Source organism: Nanorana parkeri, unplaced genomic scaffold, assembly GCF_000935625.1.
Source record: "Nanorana parkeri isolate BGI_ZX_2015 unplaced genomic scaffold, ASM93562v1 scaffold657, whole genome shotgun sequence".
Classification (NCBI taxonomy): Eukaryota; Metazoa; Chordata; class Amphibia; order Anura; family Dicroglossidae; genus Nanorana; species Nanorana parkeri.
In genome coordinates, this window is record NW_017306925.1 from 492,780 (window position 1) to 514,792 (window position 22,013).

The window sequence follows — 22,013 nt, forward strand, 5'->3', positions numbered from 1 at the left end:
CGGGGAAGCATGGATCACTCCCTCCAGTGTGGTGATGCCCAACTTTTGATAGCATGACTTACAGAAGCTGCAGTCAGTCATTACAGGCAGGGCTGGAAAGAACTAAGCAGAACACACTCCTACCCCTCTGCTCCATAACTGCTGTTATGCATGGGTGGTTCCATAAATTGTGATGCATTTGTTTTGTCTTTTCTGCAGGAGCCATTGCTGCAAACAGCAGATCTTATGCAGGAAGGGGCACAGAGGTGTGTTAAAGGAGGCATTGTTTGCTTAAGCCTCCCCATAATGCCAATACAACTTTTAGCTCTGCCTGTAATGACTGACAGCAGCTTCTATGAATCCTGCTGTTAAAAGGAAGGGCAGCAGCACACTGCAGAGGGATCTTATGCAAACAGCAATCAACAATTCCTAAGCTGCAAAAGACAGAGCTGTCAGGGATACATAATACAGGGTGCAGGGGTCAGGAATGCATAACACACAGAGTGCAAGCATCAGGGTACATAACTCACAGAGTACAGGGTGTGGGGCATATTCCCCGGTTGACCAGCAACTGTCAGTGCTAGCTACACCCCAGTTATGCGCCACTTTTGTGTACACTAACTTTGACAGCATAACTCCAAACAGGAAAATCTGCCAATCTTTGCAATAAAAAAAATTGCAATGTAAATGTTAACTGAAACCAAAGAATGGATTGAAAGAATGTTATATTTTAGGTTTACACAAACCCCTGTTTGATGAAACCATGCTGCTGGTGTCTTCAGTGCTCTAGTGAAAATATGTGAAAATATGTGAATATATATAGTGACTGTACTTGAGAGAGAAAGCATATTGTCAAAGAATTATGTATGGGTTTTCTTTCCTTGTTGATAGCAATGATGAGGCGTGTTTAATATTGACCTTGATGAAGGGAATGCAGTTCCCCAAAATGCGTTGGATCTACTGAAAACTTAATTAAACAATGCAACAATATAAGGATTACTGTGGTATGGAACATTTCTTTGGACACAGGCAATGCCCCTACTGATGGAGTGGAGCGCTCACATTCCTTTTATTTTGACCTCAAACAGTGAAGACTTAATCAGGGATCACATTACTGTACACTGTCTCCCAAGCTAGTCTTTTGTGGTCTATTTTCCCAAAGGAATACATTTCCATTACCTTTTGTCCTAACAGGCAATTGGGTAAATCTACACAATGGGCTCTCAGACCCCAAAGGAAAATCTGACAGACGTTCTAATTCTTTACCACACTGTCCAAAAATGTAAAATGGTTTTGGCTGGCATAAGGCTGTAACTTCCCTACAGGATCTGACTTACATGCACGTCCCTTAGCTTCAAAATGAATTGCATATTATTCTGAGTAACCATATAATGAATGTGTCATCATTTTGTCAAAATGTACTCATTACAACTGTCTAAATGGTTATTAAGGTTTTTGTGAATCTTGCGTAATTAAAAAAAGATGATTGTAAACAATAAAATATGGTTGTGAGAGAAGTATATAAATATTTAGGGTGTTTTTGGGACTGAACCAATGACATGGAAACATTTTTGTCTCCACAAAGTAACATGATCCATTTTTGTAATGATTAGAAGCTGTCACTTTTGTGTGTAATAAATCTGTCAAAGTTTTATTATTTTTTATGATGGATTCAAGTAGTAATAGCTCTGTTTTCTGGCACAGATTGTGGGAGGGTTGTAGGGCTCAAAATAAATCTAAGAAATCTAACGAGACATATTTGAGTTATTTATATTCATTGGAGTGTAGAAACCTCATAGAAGCATTAGTTATATACTGTGAGGGGTACTTATCAAGACTGGAGCAGAGAGAATCTGCAGCAGTTGCCCATTTCAACCAATCAGCTTTTCTCTTCAGTTTGTTCAGTTAAGCTTTGAAAATTAAAGATAGAAGCTGATTGATTGCCATGCACAGCTGCTCCAGATTCAGCTTTCTCCAGTTTTGATAAATTCCCCCCTACCTATGTTGAGGGTTCTAGAAACAGAGTTAGTATTAGAGCAATAAGTGAGCTATATCTGCATCTATTGCTTATTTACACCATACTGTCAGTTTTTTTTAAGAGACACTGCTAGTTTTCATTCTGGGCACAGTAATAGAGTGTGTGCAAAGGGCCCCCCTCCCCAGACCCATAGATACATACAGTGCTAACCCTAGGGTTGCCACTTGTCTGGGATTCACCTGGACAGTCTGGGATTTGAGTGCTCCAACTATTTAATTCACTTGAAAATGAGACCCCTGGCTGCTTTATATTTCCTTACACAGTTTTACAGCTAAAATCTCTGGAAAGAACCCTTTTCAGATATAAAATATTGTAAGTTGTGATTTGTTTTATATTTACTTTCAAGGGGCATTGCAGGAACAAAAGTGAAACAAATCTACTGTAATCCAGAACATATTGCATCTTTGCTCTTTCAGAAATCTCAATCATTGTAAGGTAATTGCTTGTCAGTGTATATACCTCAGTATCATTGCTGGTCAGTGTATATACCTCTCTGACATTGTTGGTCAGTGTATATATCTCCATTACATTGCTGGTCAGTGCATATACCTCAGTTACATTGCTGATCAGTGTATATACCTCCATTACACTGTTGATCAGAGTGAATACCCCGTTACAGTGCTAGTCAGTGTATATACTTCCGTTACATTGCTGGTCAGTGCATACACCTCCGTTACATTGCTGGTCAGAGTGAATACCTCTGTTACAGTGCTGGTCAGTGGATATGTCTCTGTTACATTGGCGGTCAATGAGAATACCTCTGTTTCATTGTTGGTCAGTGAGAATACCTCTATTACATTGATGGTCATTGTAAGGCCTCCTAACTGATTCTCTCCTGGCCCGCTCCTTGCTTTCTCCCCTCGCTCTCTCCTGGCTGTCTCTCCTTGCTCTCTCTCTCTTTTGGCTGTCTCTCCTTGCTCTCTCTCTTGGCTGTCTCTCCAAGCTCTCTCTCCTGGCTGTCTCTCCTTGCTTTCTCTTGGCTGTCCCTCCTCACTCTCTCTCTCCTGGCTGTCTCTCCTTGCTCTCCCTCTCTTGGCTGTCCCTTGCTCTCTCTCTCTGCTCGCTCTCTCTCCTGACTGTCTCTCCTCGCGCTTTCTCTTGACTAACTCTCCTCTCTCTCTCTTGGCTGTCTCTTGTTGCTGTCTCTCCCCGCTCTCTCTTGGCTCTCTCTTAGCTGTCTCTCCTGATTGTCTCTTTTTGCTCTCTCTCTACTGGCTGTCTCTCCTTACTCTCTCATTTGGCTTTCTCTCCTCGCTCTCCTGGCTGTCTCTCCTTGCTCACTGTCCTCGCTGTCTCTCCTCAAACCCTTGTCTTTCTCTCCTTGCTCTCCTAGATGACTCTCCTCGCTCTCTCTTGTATATTCTTAAAATAAAATTGCCACTAGAGTGTTCGGGTTTTGCTTAACCCCCTGCTGTCAGGGAGTTGTAATTAAACGGCCGGACAGCGGCTTCTTGAATGCGGGATACACGAGATCCGTTTCACCTCCTCCTCCTCTTCGGAATGCAGGCAGTGATGTGTATTACATCACTGCCTGCATTCAGTGTCACTCTCCGGTACAGAAACCGGAGAGAAGCTGGTGAAGCAGCTGTTTGCTTCATCAGCTTATTTGGGGGTCCCTAGGTGACATTAGGGGTCTTAAAGACCCCTGATGTCTCCATAAAGAGGACCTGTCACTGAAAATTAGCTATCACAAAGGGGGCTTGTTAGTCCCCTATGTGATAGCAACAAAGTTAGGTGATTTTTTTTTTTTTAAAGAATTAGTTACAAAAAATAGAAAAAAATGTAAAAAGTCACATATAAAGGTAATAAAAAATGTAAAACATTTTGTTTAAGTCCCAAGCCCCCCACATTCATATGCAAACATGCGTCAAGTGTGAATTTTTTTTAAAGAATTAGTTACAAAAAATATAAAAAAAATTCAAAAGTCACATATAAAGGTAATAAAAAAGGTAAAAAATTTGTTTAAGTCCCCCGCTCCCACATTCACATGCAAACATGCGTCAAGTGTGCCTAAGTGCGTAAACGACGATTGCATCCATTACGCACATATTACTAATTGCCGCAAACGTCGCAGTGAGAGCAATAATTCTCGGCCCATCAATCGCTGATAACATTAACCTGATGAGCGGTAAAAGCTTTAAAAGCGTCGCCTATGGCCAATTTTGGGTATGGTAGTTTTTGCGAGTTTGCGGACGCACGCACTTTTAAAGCTTGACATGGTTGGTGTTTATTTACCCGACGTGACCCCGCCTTTTATATTTTGCCAAAAATTTGGGTAATAGTAACTGTTTTATAACATAACGTAGGGAAAACAGTTTTTCCCCCAAAATTTTCGGTACTTTTTTCATTATATAGTTAAAAAAAAAACCCCAGTGGTGATTAAATACCACCAAAAGAAAGCTCTATCTGTCCCCAAAAAATGGTATAAAATTAATTTCAGTACAGCGTTGCATGACGGAATAAATGTCAGTCAACATACTGCAGCACTGAATACTGAAAAATGGCCTGGACAGGAGGGGGGTGTAAACACCCCGGTAAGCAAGTGGTTAAAGAAAAGCTAGCAACCCTAGCTCCCCCACCGCTCCTTTCTCTGTCCCAGCTGGCACCAAGATCCCCAATCTTGGCCACTGTCAGATGCAAGGGATAGCGGTGAAGTCACTCCCTCAGTCATGTGACAGACCTCAGGCATAACAATTGGCTAATAGACCCAAGTTTGGTTGTCCGCATTTGGGGTGCCATTACCTAGTAATGGCATCGCAAGCACATTCCACGTTTGTACGTGCATCATGAATGCGCGTCAAAGCGCACATTTTTGAGCACTTTTGAAGCGCATTCACAATACACCCTGGTGCGAATGGGGACTACATTGTGCGGGAATCTGTATCCTGAGCTAAGAAGCTATGGTATCTACTAAGCGATAATGCTGCCAGGAATGTAAAGAATCATTTAATCTTACACAGGCCTGTGGACTCTCTTCAAGTTCCCATGTAACAGCACTGAGCCAATCACCAAGCACCAAAGCTGCCACATGGAAGGAAGAGCAGTAAGTCACATGCTCCCCCATTCCTGGAAGTACTGTAATATTTTTGGATTGCGAGGGATTTACAGAACGCTGGGGGAGCAATGGGAAAGTGAATATATGCAGTTGGGGAGTAGGGAAATTATGTCAACCTGTTGCATTTTCCTGCACAAACAAAGCACAGGTTCACTTCAGTGTACATTAATACTTTAACTTTTTTTTCCAAAGTTTAAAGTTAATGGTAAAACTGTTATTGGCAAAACTTTTGAGCTGCTATTTAGGCCTTATTCACACAGGCGTGCTTATTCATATAGAATGCATGCCTGTGCAGAGACCTGCTCTTGGGAGGGAGAGGTGTAGCCTTTAATTGAGTACAGCCACCTGTACATCCCTATGACAGGATGCGGTAACACAATGCTACACGACACCCTGAATCTGCACATCTGTGGAGGTCTGGGTGCACACACTTGGACGCAGACTGTCTGTGTAACAGAAAGTAGGGGCATAGGCAACAATAAAAGTCTGACAAACATTTCAGGCTTTCCCTGCTCTATCCAAAATGAAAATAGAAGCTTTGACTAGACATACACTATAAAGAGAAAAAAAAAACACTTTATATCTATTAGCGATTTATGAACAGCAACAGATAAAAGTCTAAGCAAAATTTGCTCTGGACTGTTATCACATTCAGTCTTCTGTCTGCCTGCTGAAACATCAAAATTGTGTTTGCCTTCACATACACATACATTAATCTTAATTATTTGTATTATATGACATATACATATATTGGATATCTTACATCTGGGGCAATTTGCTGAAGCTGAGGTATGGTAACCTTGTTGTACATGGTGCTGATGTCGCGCCTGATGTCATCAAATTCTGAAATGGTGATCTAATGGAAGATGAAAAGAGATATTACAAAGTTACACATTTGCTGACAACAAATCAGATATAACATTATTTAAATAAGTAACACTTACATTGGCCAGATCCTGCTCCAGTTGCAGAATTTCCTGTACTTTTTTCTCTATATCTTCCACTCCTAAGAGACTGAGTATCTTCTGCATGAAAATCTTGTAAGCAGCCAATATCTATGGTGTTTAACAAAACAAGGTTTTGTGCTCAATAATGTAGCACTATCAGTGCATACAAAATATATATTGTGAAATGAAACCATATCAGCACACATTTCTTAAACACCTTTGCTGTGAAAGTTAACATTTTGATGATTTTTCTCAATTTACTTTTGTAATGAATAAAATTCCTATCTTAGCTGACAGATAAAACCATAATAACTCGATTCCCTAATGGAACCGTCTTTCTCCAAACTGACAATGATCACATTATTTTTACAAGTTTACTCAATAATTACACTTGGATTAAAATGTATTTTAAAAGTACTTTAAAATTAAATTGGAATGTTTAAAATAGCACCTTAGCAGTATTAAATAGTGGTGCACTGAAATTAAATTTTTAAAACTGAAACAAAACCGAAAATAAAGAAAATGTCAGGCCAAAACTGAAGTTTTTTTTTCTAATCTTTTCAAATTTTTAAAAATATTTTTTTTAACTTAACTGCTGGGGGCTTTGGGGAAATATCAGGGGTCTAAACAGATCCCAGATATTTCCCTTTTAAAATAGAAAAAGAGTGACACAGACACAGAGTCCTCAATCTCTTTTTCTGCACCCCCTGTTATAAATGATTATAACTTTATGCTGAGTGTTCCTGTTCATTCATAACTTCTAGAGATAGTATGTTTACCATGTCCACAATCATGAATGAACAGGAAGTGATGTAGAGCACTTCCCATTCATTCATGATTGGGGACATAGTAAACATACTATCACCTCAATTATTTACAAGCAGTCAGCGATCACTGATCATTGACTGCTAGTGCCCGCTCTCCATCCTGGCTCGCTGTCACAGGAGGCTGAGCAAACGGTGCAGGGAGGAAAGCTCGTCACTTGTGACAGCTATCTCCTCCCCCACAACTCCAGCCCGGCCTCCTGTGACAGCTGACAGCTATCTCTTCCGCCACACCGCTCTCCTGATCTGTCACAGAGAAGAGCTCGGCATCTTGTGACAGTTTCTCTCCTTTCTGCTGGATGCTGCATTGTGTCAGAGGGGACACAGAGCAATGCGCAGCGGGGAGGAGAGAAACCAGACATGCACCCAAATTTAAGCTGAAAGATGCCACTTTCCGCATTTTGCCAAAAGTGCCATTTTCGGCCGATAAGTTTCCGTGGCCGAAATTTCAGTGCATCCCCAGTATTAGAGTATAGTACCATGTATAGTGCCATCAATTAATGCAGAAAGTTTGGAATTTAAAGGACAGCTCTGGGCAGAATTTTTTCTTAACCCTTGCAATGGGGCTACCTCCGCACTTCAAGGGTTAAGTGCTCATTTGTGCCTAGTTGCTAATAAAAAAAGTTATACTCACCCAAACTGCAGAGCCAGCTGGCAGCTATTCTAGTCTCTGAAGCCTGTCTCCCCCTCCTCTGCAAAGAAGGTATGTCCCTAGTCATCCTCGTGTCCTATACACTGTATAGATCGTGATGACCCTAAGGATCCTTAGACCACTGCAGCGGAGCGGAAGAGAGGCTCCAGGGAGCACTTAACCCTTGAAGTGCGGGGGTAGCCCCACTGCAAGGGTTAAGAACCACTTTGCCCAGAGTTCTGCTTTAGGTCACACCCTTTTACGGTTAACTTAAAGTGACATTAAACCCTCAGATTTTTTAACATAAACCAATACTGTAATGTGTGCCTTACTGTAATCCATGGTAGTTTCCCTTCTCTTTGCTGCTCTTCCTTTTAAATCCTCATGTCTTCTCATGCTTGGGGAGAACTTCCATTTGCAGCTGAGTGCCTCTTCCTGTAGTGCTGGCTCAGGTTGCAAACTTACACACAGACACCATGTAGCCATTCCAGAGACAAGGCAGTCTGCTGCAAAACAGAAGTTCTGCTCAGCATGAGAAGAGATACAGATTTAAAAGGAAGAGCAGCAAAGAGAAGGGAAACAATCATGGATTACAGTAAGGCACACATTACAGTATTGTTTTATGTTAAAAAATCTGAGGGTTTAATGTCACTTTAAGATATAAAAGATGACAGAAATAATATCCCCAGATTCAGTCTTTTACACTATAAATAGTCTGGAAAGGACAATCAGGTCCCACTGCTGGTCACCTACAAGACCTGGGCACCTTTGTGCAACCTAAAGAGTAACAACGTGGCACGCTATGCGGCAAACAGTGGGTATGGCAATATTGCTGTAATGGTGGGAGGAGCATGGCTAGATAATACCTGATCGTTCTTGCTATATAGATAAAGCAAAACAAACGACAAACGCACTCAACAATTTGTTACCAGGTGTACAGTAAGGTGCACACGAAATGGGCTTTGAACAGTAGAACAGTAGAAAGGCATCATGGCACACTCACAAACTAGCATGTAAAACAACTTGTCTCACCACTAAGGACAATGACAGAGGTTTGGATACACGTCTTCTGCAAAGGATGTGTAAGCCGCACTGCCGCGCCAAGGCACCTCTTATAGTGCGGTCCTAACTCTAAACTATGAGAGTCTCCATCTTGGAGCACATGGGGCAGAAGATATCAAAACTATATAGATGGCACACATATGCTACAGTACCTGAAAATACACTTTAGTTGTACCACAAGCGGGAGTCTTACAGACATGCATAACCTCAGCACATTTTCTATTTTCATATGCCGTTTTCAGTGCACACTGAAAATAGACAAAGAACTAATACTCTGTCAGATTCTACTTTAAAAAAAAAAACTTAATTGAAACATTTAGAGAATGCTTTGCAACCTCTTTAAAATAGGCAAGGGCAGCGTAGCAACTAGCAAATGTTGAGTCAATAAACACTTTGGTCAGATGTATGTATTGTACAAATAGTGTATATAATGCAGGAGTATGTAACACGAGGTGACAGGTTGAAGAATATATAATGCAGTTCAGGGGTCAGAAATACATAACACAGAGTGCAGGGGTGTGTAATGTACAGATTGCAGGGGTCAAGAATGTGTAACGCATTGGGCAAGGAATATATAAAACAAAGAGTGCAGGTGCCATAAGTGTGTGACACACAGAGAAGTGTGTAGAACTCCTCCCAGAACAATCTTCACCCCCCAAATAAACACTCTTTCTAGCACAAGTCTTTACCCCCAAAAAAATCTCTCTTCCCAGCAAATAATCAACCCTCCATACAAATCTGGCCAGCACAATCTGGCCTCCAGGCCAACCTCCCTTCCTCCCTGAATTCATTAGACCATGATGAACAATGGGATTCTTCCCAGGTTCCGTCTCAACGTGTCACTTGACGCTGCACAGCCGAGGAAGAACCTAAGGAAGATTCCCTCAGCTCTGAATTCGAATTCTCTGACAGGTAGCATGGCAGGGAACAATGCTGACTGCCTCAGTGGTGGGCAGTTGTGATGTTGGGACCTGGGGTACCTGGCAGGAGATGTGAAGAACGTCTCCTGTTTGCCTGGGGCTAGTGATGCACCTCTTCTGCACAAGGATGAAAAACATCAAGAAAAATGTTTCAAGGAAAATAGGTGCATTTAATTTTTGGTTGTATTACGGATCATTTTTGTACTTCCGTAGTATATGGACATTTTAAAAGGATTTTCATTTGAGGTTATGATTGTGCCTGTATTTTTTATCTGTGAGTAATTTACCTAGGGCTTTTTTTCTGGTGGTAGGCACTGGTATGCAGTACCGGCACCTACGCCCTCCCTTTCATTATTTTATTTTTTTATTTAATATAAAATTAAATGATTTTTAACAAATTATACGAATTAAAAAAGGTGCCCTTGCTGCAAGCGTTATAACCCTGCGTGGGGGGAATGACGCTTGTCTGTCGGCCTGGCCGTACGGATAATGCGCAATTGTCCAGACACCCATGCAGGGTGATTACGATTGTCTTCTACTGCTGTTTACCACAAAAAAGATTGCCGGCGACAGTAAACCTCATTGCCGGCGGCCATCTTGCACATGCTCAGTGTGTCCCGGCTACCACAACCAAAATGGCTTCCGGCACTGAGGTTTGTTGTCGGCAGCCATCTTTTTTGTGGCAGCAGGGACATACTGCACATGCACAGTGTGTCCCTGTCCACAACAAAGATGGCCACCATAGTAAGTACCAGCCCCTTTTTGCCCAGAAAAAAAGCACTGCATTTACCCCAATAACACCTCTACAATGACCCCTATCTTTATAGTCTAACACTTTTCAATACCCTTTACTACTCAAATGTGTCAAGAAAAACTGTTTTAATAGTTATATTTCATTGCTCTTCTTTGTAATTCTGTATATAAATATGTGGGTCTCAGAACCATTTTCAGAAATGTATTAAGCCTGAAGTAGAGACCTAAAGCATCCTAAATGCTTGCATCTTGAATATCTCAATTTAGCCAATAAAGGTCATCACCTACACTCCAAATTTTCTGAATTAGTACCTGAAATTCAATATTGACTATTGTACCTTTTCGCTGTCTTCATCTTGTCCTAAGTACAGCGTTCTCTCTGGCAAAGTTAGGCCATCTTGATCAATCTATAAAGGAAAAAAAGGAACTATTACATACAAATAGAAATGGTGAGCGTTTTAGTAAAATGTGCAGGATACCGACCCTAGGAAGGGGTTATTTCTAGCAATTGAGTAAATGCATGAATAAAAAATATGCTTTTAATTATTTTCATAAGTTTAGGTGCTTATCATTACTTTTCTTTTAAGAGATAACCGGTGCATGTCTTTCCTTTGGGGATTTATGAAAGCTCTTACAGAGATAAATGTGAAGAAAAGTCTGTCACATGCTTTAAATATCTGAGCTATACAAGTTATAAGCTTTTATAGGCAACATCACTTTTACTCCCTGCCTAGCCATGGAACAGTTTCTACTTACATCAATGAGTGTTCTGTAAATTGCTGGGCAGGTCCATAAACTGATGGTATATAATGGAAATCTGCAGATTAGCAAAGAACTCCGGCGGTGCAGATCAGGAGATTCGATGAAATGCTGTGTGATAATTATACTCTGTGTTCCCAATCCTCTTATCTACACCTTTAAAGTTATTGGGGGGGATTTATCAAAACTGGAGAAGACAAAATCTGGAGCAGCTGTGCATGGCAGCCAATCAGCTTCTCTCTTCAGTTTGTTCAGTTAAGATTTGAAAATGAAAGAGAGAAGCTAATCGGTTGCCATGCACAGCTGCTCCAGATTTTGTCTGCTCCACTTTTGATGAATTCCCTTTCCGGTCTTTTAGAAGTTTCAGTAGCCTTGTTGTTAGTAGGTGCCTTGTTCTGTGGGTACGTTCCTGAAATTCTAAGGACATGCCTCTTTAAGAACAGAGGATCAGGTACGCAGAAAGGTGTGATGGTAACAGATTACACTAGCAACACACCCTACATCATTTTACAAGTGCAGATTACCCTGATAAATTTAATAGGATATGAACCATTCCATTCCATGGATAATGAGAAGTTGCAATAGATTTTTATTGCAATGTAATCCCATCTACCTGGTTGTTGGGGACTTCTGTGGGGAGAATTTAGAACATGAAATGCTTCTGGAATGAGGCTTTTTCTAAAGTGCCAGCATATACTATCCTGCTATAACATCATCAATGCAATAGGAATACATGCTAGAGTTGTGTTTGATAATACAATCAACGCTTACTTGAAATAAATCCCTTTTATGTAGTGAGTACTGCCTACTTTCAAACCACTTTCAACAACATCTTGGTTTCCCAGTGTGCTTTGCATCTCTTTCCCTGCTGCTTCATGTGATGCAATCCCAATTTCTCAAGATGACATATCCCAGCATGCATTGCTTCCAGCAAGAAATGATAATGTTACATTGTTCAGATCCTGAGATTTTATTTCAGACAGCAGGCTTTGTTGGAGTGGTAACACAAGAAGTGCATATTCACAGGGCTGAATGAAATTGTGTCATGGGTTGAGGAAGTACTTCTTATGGAAATCTTCAATAAGTAAGTTTACAAACTTCTAGATCACTATGGTTATTCGGCGTGGGACAGAACTATTGAATGGAAATTCAATATAAAAATACATATTTATTTTTAGTTTTTGACCATAGAAACCCTTTAAAGCTCCAAGCAGCTTTGGCAGCTAAGTGAATAACCCCCTTAGTATCTCTAAGTAAAATACAGTATTCTGCTCAGAGATACTTTGTATCAATTTATAAACACAGCTGGCTAGCAGTTCAGAACACTGCTGAACTGCTGCCAGCTGTGTGACTGTCACAGCTCTGCAATCACAGCAATCAGCTCTTGCTGTGATCACAGAACTGTGACCACCTAATCTACTGTTGAGAGTCTGCCTCGAACCCTGAGGGACCCATCAACAACAGTGACTCAATGAGCTGCTGGTCCCTTCACAGACCAGCGCCCATTGTACCGTATGTCGGAATTATCCCATCACCGATCATTTTTCTTTTAGAGCCCGTGGACGTGCATCATAAAACAAACTTCCCCCTGTGAACAAAAAAAGTGAACCGTGAAATCACAGCACACAAAAACGTGCACAAGGGTGCTTGGTCCTTCAATAAAGAAGGGACCTCAAATTCCCGACCCCCCGGGGCGCAAGGCTCCTGACAGGGGTTGAGATACTTTGGTCCACCAGCCCGGAGACTGGCGGACCCCGATCCTTCGGGGACCTGCCGAGACAGGTCCCACCCAGTACTAGGTAGGGAGCTCTCCCGAAGAGAGACTCCCTGGTTCGGGAGAAGGCAGAGAACCCTATATTAGGGCACAGAACCTCCTCCCCAGCATCAGGAATAGGCCCCGAAGGAACCTGCACCCTAAGCAATCTGTGGGTCACAATAGAAAAAATAAAAAAGTGCCAATCGTGCATGAGGTGCAATAAATAAAGGAATAGTGCCAGTGCACCACGCTGACAGGCCCTAGGGGCCGGGTGCTAAAAAATTGCCCCGGACTAGCCATAAGGCCTGTCCAAGAGGCGTTGTGCAGAAATTGCAAGGTGGTGTGTGACCAAGTGCACAGTGAGTCAAAGTGGGTCTCCCACACCCAAGTGACTTTCTGAGCACCCCTGGGACGCCACCCCCAGGGGGCACAACACCACGGGCTCTGCCGCCTCCCAACCCTCTAGCCTCGACCAAGCTTCGCAGCCATTCCCATCAGAAGGTAGTGCCGTCAGGGGTCCATCCCTACCACCGGTGACAAGCCCAGCATCACTGGGCCAGAATCTAACCAGGAGGGACTGTACCCCATCTGACACCCACCAATTACGCCGGTAAATACTAAGCCACCATCCTAATCACCTCGAGAAGGAGTGGTGTCGTTCTTCCACCGGCAACTGATAAGAACAGATACTACACTTGATCTTAGCCAAAAGGCCGAGAAGCGATCATTAATGTACTTAACAATGGTGACGTGACAATTCCATCATTGGTCGGGAAGGGGTTAAACAAACCCACAACCTGCTCAAAAACATGAACTAATGGTGACTTTACTTGAAATGTCACAAAATCTATTTCAAACTTTCTCAGAAGAAATAGTTTGTGGTTGAAATTTGGGATGCTCATTTCCTTTTCCTGCTGCTACCGCTCATATTTTCCTGCTGCTGCCTAATTGACCCAGAATGCTTTGCAACCAGCAGGGCATCAGGAACAGCAGCGGTTTGAAAAATAAATTACCGGCAGCGATAATAAAAAAAAATGTAACCTTAAAAAGAAGCTAAGATATTAAAGTTAGTGTCCAGACAGAAAGTCTTATAGAAAAACCACAGGAAAGAAAAGCATGTGTCCAGAGAATGTTCAACACACTGAATACATTGAGTTGTATTTGAATGCTACACATGTATATCCAACCATACCATTTCTGTGCAAAAGTATTTTTTCAGTAGACAAAATAAAGCAATACAATACACATTCAACATGGCTATTTTTGCCCATTTTAGCATTTTTAGCTGGTATGCCTAGTTTTTACCTTTTTGTTACATTAACACTTTCTGGATTATATTTAGCTTTAACGAGTTAAAGTGGCAATAAACTCAGGAGTTAAATCAAAAACATGCATTCAAGTTCCTCAACTATTAACAAAAATGTAGTCTATTTGTGCATCGCTCACCTGTAGATCTTCAAATCATCTCTGAAGTCATGCTGACACTGTCCTTCCTTATGGGGAGTGGCTACTTTTGTTCCCCATGGTCCCTGTGTGTGTGTTGTAAAGTAGCCACCACTCCAAATTCGCTCCTGTGATGGAATACAATCTCATGTTTAGTTTACTAATTTGTATTGAGATTGTAGTCCATCACCGGAGTGAACTTGGAGCGGTGACCTCTTTACAACACACAGGGACCATGTGGAACAAAAGCAGCCACCCTCCAGAAGGAAGGAGGGTGTCAGCACCAATTCAGAGATGATTGGAGGATCTACAGCTGAGTGATACACAAATAAGATACATTTTTGTTAATAGTAAGGCCTGGTTCACACTAAGCAATTTGTAGCACTTTTTCTGCCCTAAAAAATGCTTACATATATGCCCCCCAAAAAATCCCATTCATTTTTGTGGCCTTGTTCACATCTGAGCATTTTGTCGCACTAAGCAAAACGCCTGTCACTGGAAAAAGTACATGAGCTTTTATTTTACTATTACTGCTGGTTGTGGCCCCATAGACTCAATAGGAAAGGCTTGAAAACAAGTGATTGCTGTGTTTTTGTGCGTTTTTATGCACGTTTGCTCATTAACATCAATGGGCTACAATCTGCTCACAAAAACGCTGTCGCCTAGTTGTGAACCCAGCCTTAAAGTACTTGAATGCATTTTTAAGGTTTAACTCCTGAGTTTACTGTCACTTTAAATTTTTAACGAATAATGTAGATATTACACAGAACAACTTTAGAAATAGGCACTATTGCAGAGATGAATAATTCCCATACAACACAACATAATATTAACTTTCCTTAACCTTTTATAAACTGGCCACACAGTAAACAACCTCTAGCAATTACTGCCTGTTCATGGAGGTCAATATGATCAAGACATGGATGTTGCCCAATTCCTAGAGATCAATGAAAAATATAATTAAATAAACACAAGCAATGCTGCTTTACATTTTCTACTAAGTCTGTGAAATCCTGGTAGAGTGGGTAGATAAAAGGAGACCCAGAGGAATAATAAAACGCTTTATATGCAGAAGTAAAAAGTTGTGAGTTTCCTATCTTTTGTTTTAATCAGTCCCTTTTATGATCATTTCACTATTTTTGAACCTTTTTTTTTTGTTTGTTTTAGAAAAGTCAAATTAATGCTAATAATTCTGCAAACTTCAATGTTTCTCCATGGTATAGTATTCTAACATGCATGTATTGCCGGTTCTGTCCTCTACAGTATGTCTGTGTTTCTCCCTCCCATCATTTCTCTCACCGTTCTGAAATTCTTCTTTGCTTCTACTTTACTACTTGGCCTGTGCTTATGAGGGAAGCCAGCCAAGACATTAGAACAAATTATACAGTATGAAAAAAGATAATCTATAAAGTGATTCTGAAGGTCGCTGTGACCTTTTGCAGAGCTTGCCAGAAACCCCCTCTCAGTTGGCTCTTTCAGACTAACCCCCTCCCTTCTTCCTTCCTGGACACAGCAGAGATGAGCTAGAGCCCTAACTTTGCTTCACCTTCCTTTGCATGCTGCTCACTCAAATATACAGACTTAGATGCTTCACTATTCGGACACCAATTGCAGGTTAGGTTTGTGTGACCTACCAAAGTATCGCACAAATTCCATTTTCATTTTATACCGCATTAGAAAATTAGAGCTTTCTGGGAAGTCTATTAAATTGGCAGATATTTTCATCTATTTCTGACAGTCAGATGAGTAGGTCATAGGGAAAAATACTTTTCATAGTACTGGCATGGTGAGCATTTAATGATTCAAATATTATATGCACAACTATTATATGCACAACAGGCTTCAAAGACACCCCAGTAATGCCTATCATCTGTAAATCCTATTTTACACTGAAATGGTAGTGGATTTCATTTATTGGTTGTTTGAAGCAAGAATTATCTGTGTTGCCCCTAATGACCAATCAGATTTCAAATGTCATTCTTATGTAGGTTTAAAAATTAGGGGGGAATCTGATTGGCTGCTATAAGAAACAAACATGCTGATAAAAAAGGTCTAGTTACCTTCCACATGAAATGTTACTGAAGAAATACACTACCTGAGTAGCATATTATTTAAAACTATTTAAGACAAAGATGGTAGCAAGATTGCAGTTTGTAGAATAGTAATACAAACGTAAACACTTAACCTGCATAAGGATGCATGTATCTTCCTGTCACTGCTAAATGCCAAGGCCTGTGTGTTTCCATTATATCATCATGTGTTTCATAAAGAGCAGCTCTCACCCGGGAAGTACTTCCCTTCTGCTAATTCCAGTAAGCCCACTATGTGACATTTATGATGATTGGAAGGGACATCATCCTTAACCTCACTCTCGGGATAGAGATCTGACCTCACAAATGATATCCGTAAAAATCAATACATCAAAGCCATGAATGTCACATCCGTCCTGGATGTAACCCTTAGAAGGATATCCCTTCCTGATCTGCTATTCGCTGTTCAAACACATTACAGGCATATAACCAAAGCTGCAGAATTGATAGAAATATACACAAAGTGTTTCTACCAAAAGCATTTATAAAAAAAAGTAACAAAAATAAAATGTGTTGTTTTAAAATTATAATGGTAGTGGTGGTGGGGGGTGCTCGACAAGAGGAAGAGGGAGATGAGGCACAGACATTTTATTGTCATTATGTTATCAATATATTTAATTCTTGTTTAGTTTAGGGAGGTGTAATGCAGAGAAATACCAGAAATATCAGAGAAATAACAGTAATCCCCAGCAGAGCCGGACTGGCCATAGGGCAGACCGGGCACTTGCCCGGTGGGCCGGGCCGAGCCAAACACAATCAGCTCAGCCTGATTGTGTTCGGCCGGGCACGGCCGCTATGCTCGATGCACATGTTGAAGTAGCTCCTCCCTCTCATTGCCCTGCTCAGAGGCAGAGCAGACAGCGCTGCAACGCTGTACTGAAATTAATTTTATATAATTTTTAGGGGGACAGATAGAGCTTTCTTTTGGTGTTATTTAATCATCAGTGGGGTTTTTTATTTTTTACTATAGTAAGGAAAAACTACCGTCAATTTTGGAAAAAATAAACTTTCATATTAAATTATAAAACATTTATTATTACCCAATTTTTTGGTAAAACATAAAAGGCAGGGTCACGTCAGGTAAAAAGACACCAAACATGTCAAGCCATAGGCGACGCTTTACAAGCGTTTACCGCTCATCAGTTTAGTGCTGTCAGTGAATAATGGCCCTAGAATTATTGCTCTAACTGCAACGTTCGCGGTGATATGTAACAAGTATACCGCAATTGCCATTTTTGCACGTTGGCGCATCCGACACGCATTTAAGTTTAAATGTGCATAAATGTGGGGATCTTAAACATTCTTTTTTTTTTTTTTTTACATTTCTTTATATGTGACTTTTTTTGTTTTTTACACTTAAAACGTTATTGCGTTATTAACGTTATTGCTATCACATAGGGGATATCAATCCCCCTATGTGATAGCACAGGCACACTGACAGGTCCTCTTTATGGAGACATTAGGGGTCACTAAGACCCCTAATGTCACATGGGGAACCCCAAAGAAGCTGATAAAGCAGAGATCTGCTTCATCAGCTTCTTCTCTGGCTATAGCAGCCAGATGACTGACAGGTGAATGCGGAAGTGATGTAATACACATCACTTCTGCAGTCAGACCTCAGAGGGAGATCATCAAGGAGGAAGATGCTGAACTCCCTCCCATCTTCCTCCTGACACCCTCCCTTCCGAGAGGGTGCAGGAAGGGCAGCGGCCGTGCTGTGGGAGGGGGGGGAGGCACGCATGGTGGCACATACAAGCGATCAGGCGGCTATAGAGCCCCCGATTGCTGGTATTTGTGACAGCCGGTAACAGCTGTACAGATTCCCGGTGGGATTCTGCTCGCGCGCGTGCCCTCATTAAAAAAAAAATGACATACATTTACGTGACCCCGGCGGGAAGGATCTTCCGTCCGCAAGGGGTTAATGGCACCTCTGGGGTGGCTGTGCGGTGTTAATGGCGGCTCTGGGGTAGCTGTGCGGGGTTAATGGCGGCTCTGGGGTAGCTGCGCGGTGTTAATGGCGGCTCTGGGTTAGCTGTGCGGGGTTAATGGCGGCTCTGGGGTGGCTGTGCGGTATCAATGGTGGCTCTGGGGTGGCTGTGCGGTATTAATGGTGGCTCTGGGGTGGCTGTGCGGTGTTAATGACAGCTCTGGGGTGGCTGTGCGGTGTTAATGACAGCTCTGGGGTGGCTGTGCGAGGTTAATGGCGGCTCTGAGATCCGCTATTAACCCCGCAGGTCCCTCAGAGCCGCCATTAACCACGGTTTTGGCTCCGCCCCCGGAGTGCGAGGGGATGGGGCCTGTTGGGGGTCATGTGATTGGGCTGCTCAGTCTAAAATGCCCGGGCCTATTTTTTTGTCCCAGTCTGGCCCTGATCCCCAGGTAATAATACTGGTCTGACCGTTAGAGAAAATTCAAGGATTTACCTTATTCAGCATGAATCTCTCAGTCTTGTCGGCTAGCAAAAGAGAGACTCCAAGGATTTAATAATATCCAGTATAAATTAACCAGCAGCTCTTGGTAGTAGAATCTTCAACAAAGAAACAAGGACACTAAGCGTAACTGGCAAGTGTGAGATGGGAGGTGTTATGTCCTTAAAGTGGTTTTGATTTTTTTGCCTAGTTTCCATTTTTCCTGGACTGGAGGCAACGCATAACCCTACGTTGCAGAATTCTTCAGAGCTGCGTCCCTCAATAGAAGATAGAGAAAAGGTAATTAATGCTTTCTCTTACATGCCTCCTAGACTAAATAAACAGTAGACTCTTAATACACAGGGGGGGCGGGGGGGTGTGCAGGTTTAAGCCATCAACCTAAGCCTGTTATGTAACCCCTTCCCCTTGAATGCAGGTGGGCGCTGTTTAAAATGCTGTAAGTTTTCCGCTCATGCGTGCCACCCACATTTCTAGCAAGGGTGAAAATATGTTTAATTCTACTAGGGGTCAGTTCTAGATGTATTAGCAGAATGAGTCAACTCTCTCTATACCTCCACCCCCGATGGCCAGTTATTTGCTGTTTGCCTGTGATGCCTGATATTCATTTGCTAATGCATTACAAAGGCTAACCAGATGGTTGGGGGTAGGAGGGGAATTCCTACCTATGATGGAATAAATTACAACAATATAACTGCTTGCATAGTATCAATACCTCAAGGATGAAGAAATACTTGGCCAAATTGTGCCTTAATATTTCCTCCAAAAACAAACTGCCAAAATTGCTCCTTTGACTCATCTAAAATGGCCAACATCTATACATCCCAGCATTCTACCAACCCAGCCTCATTGTACAAGGAAGATGAAGCTACTCACTCCAGGCTGGTTCAAGAAGAGGCTAAGTGCCTGACACCAACCATATAGGAAGCAGTGGATGACACAGTCAAAAGGGGCATCCAAGTTCTGTGCCAGGGCCTGTTAGTCCAAGCACAAAAACTTCACGAAACTAGAACTTAAGTTACAGTATAAGAGGACAATCTAGACAACACAAAGCAGAACTTTCAAGAATTAACTGAAATGTTCCAACTTTTGTGGCCACAAACTCCTTTTAGTGTTTCGGCTGGAGGCACCCTGCAAGATCAAGCAGGCACACGTACTTGGACAACCCAGTAAAGCAGCAAATCACTCAGCTGATTATTGTCAAATATGTGGCCTACACTGATAAAAAATAATGTATTTGGGTTTTTTTGCACTAAAGGCAAGATGATGGTGATCCCTTATTAATATTTGCAGACTAGTCTGTGGAAGTGACCAGAAAGCATAAAGCTTTTAGTCCAGCCTGTTCTGCTTTATTTCACAAGAAGATCCACTTCATCCTTGCCTACCCAGTCACACCACTTCCAGAGACCCAACAGCACACTTTTCAAGACATTACAGAAAAAGGATTTTTGCTAGCAAATGATTGGTTGATAAAAGTCAGCAGAGCTTCACCTCATTTACTAGGCTAAGGGAAAATACTTGAGCATAGTGAATAGCAACTCAAACACTTTGCCAAACATTGGGAAGAAAGTGAAGTCCATTCCTAAAGGTTCTTTTTTTTAAACTTTTGTTCTCTTCACAAGCACTTTGTTTGGTTTTGTTATTTTGTCTAATGTTAATAAAGTGTTTGCATGAGCATTCCCATTAACACACATTCTTTGTACATGTTTATTTTTTTTGGTGCTGTGCAGTTACTGTATTTGTCTTTGTTCTCTGTACACTTTGGGGTCTATTCACTAAGCTGCCGTAGGCAGCCGAGTGAATGACCGATCTGAAGTGAAGTGAGCCGACCCTCGGACCACCCAAAATTCTAAACATTCAACATGCAAAAATAATTACTTTTCACACTGACCAAAATTTAACCACTAATGGCCTACAACTAGCAAAATGTCTGCAGTACAATTAACACGCAATATCAAATGAAAGACCATATACTGTTTATTGACTACCAAGGCCAATGCTATAAAGTAATAAATCAGAAAGAACTGAAAACCAAAAGCTCAAAAATCCAGTGTTAAATAGTGTCCCTTTAAAAGCCCCTTTAATTATTCCACATTATTGCCAAATGCTTTGCTACCACACTGAATCATTGGATCATAAGTGACCCTTTCAAAGAGAGAAATGTTCAAATTATGCCATCATATAATTAGCTTAAACACTTGGTCATAAAAAGCTGAAAAAGGGGATATTGCTGCACCTTAAATGGAATTTGTCAAATTCAGCATACAACCTTGCTAATAATAAGATTGGGGCCCAATATTTGGATGTCTTCCAGACGTCCAATTAAATAAAGTTCTGTTTTGGTGAATTACCATATACTGTATACAAAACATTTGCTGTAACTGACTAACCACAACTAAAGCTATAGATGCAGTTCAAGCAAAAAATAAGATTTCCCCACTTAAGGACTATATGGGGGGTGATTTACTAACCTAAACACACGCACGCACTAGGTGCGTGTGATTTTTACACAGCAAAACGTATTTATCAACCAAAAAGTCTCTAAAAGCATATTTCCACTAATGCCATATATGGAAAAATCATGCACATGATGCATATATAATGCTGCTTATATATGCATCATGGTTATGCATTTATATGCATTATGGTATGCATTTACATTCCTGCATTCATCAACGCAAGCAACACAACGTAGAGCTAATTTACACAACATCACCTTGCAATTCCTTCAGGGCTTTGCACAACACACCTGCTGGGTGTGTACACACTACAAAGGTGTCTAGATTCCACCAATAGATCATGCTGGGAGGGAACACACTACAGAGGTGTATACTTGTTCGTGGTGTGTTTATAAGGTTAGTAAATCAACCCCCATATCTCCTAGTCATATGGGTTGAACCTGACCATCAGAGGGGCCTATAAATTGCTTTTACAAAGAGAGGACTTTGAGTCTTCACATATATGCTTAATGATAGGTACCTAGTATTTGGGCGAGTACTCGTAATCGACCAAATGCTCCTGAAACCTATCCCAATACCGGAAACATCCCATATCAGGAAGCCGGGCCGTGAGTCATCACACGCGACCGGCTTCCTGATTGGCTGGGAATGCGGCCCCATGCTCCCATGTCACCAGGGAGCATGGAGCTAGCTTCCCAGCCAATCAGGAAACTACAAGCCGGCTTCATGCTCCCTTGTCACTTGGTGAAGAGGGAGTATGGAGCCAGTTTTCTGGTCAATCAGGAAGCCGGTGGCGTGTAATGACTTGCTGCTCGGCTTTCTGATTAGTCTGGAAGCTGGCCAATCAGAAAGTCAGGCAGTGGGTCATTAC

At 41.6% G+C, this 22,013-nt stretch overlaps 1 protein-coding gene across 1 annotated transcript in view; it reads right to left on the bottom strand.

Annotated features, from left to right (window-relative positions):
• The window catches only part of ECEL1 (endothelin converting enzyme like 1), an 85,499-nt gene that overhangs the window by 32,812 nt on the left and 30,674 nt on the right, over nt 1-22,013 (bottom strand). Inside the window, exons 3-5 of the mRNA XM_018563345.1 lie at nt 10,548-10,616; nt 6,017-6,127; nt 5,836-5,928 (exon numbers count right to left, since the gene is read on the bottom strand). Of these exons, the coding sequence (XP_018418847.1) occupies nt 5,836-5,928; nt 6,017-6,127; nt 10,548-10,616 (273 nt within the window). The remainder of the gene's footprint in view (nt 1-5,835; nt 5,929-6,016; nt 6,128-10,547; nt 10,617-22,013) is intronic.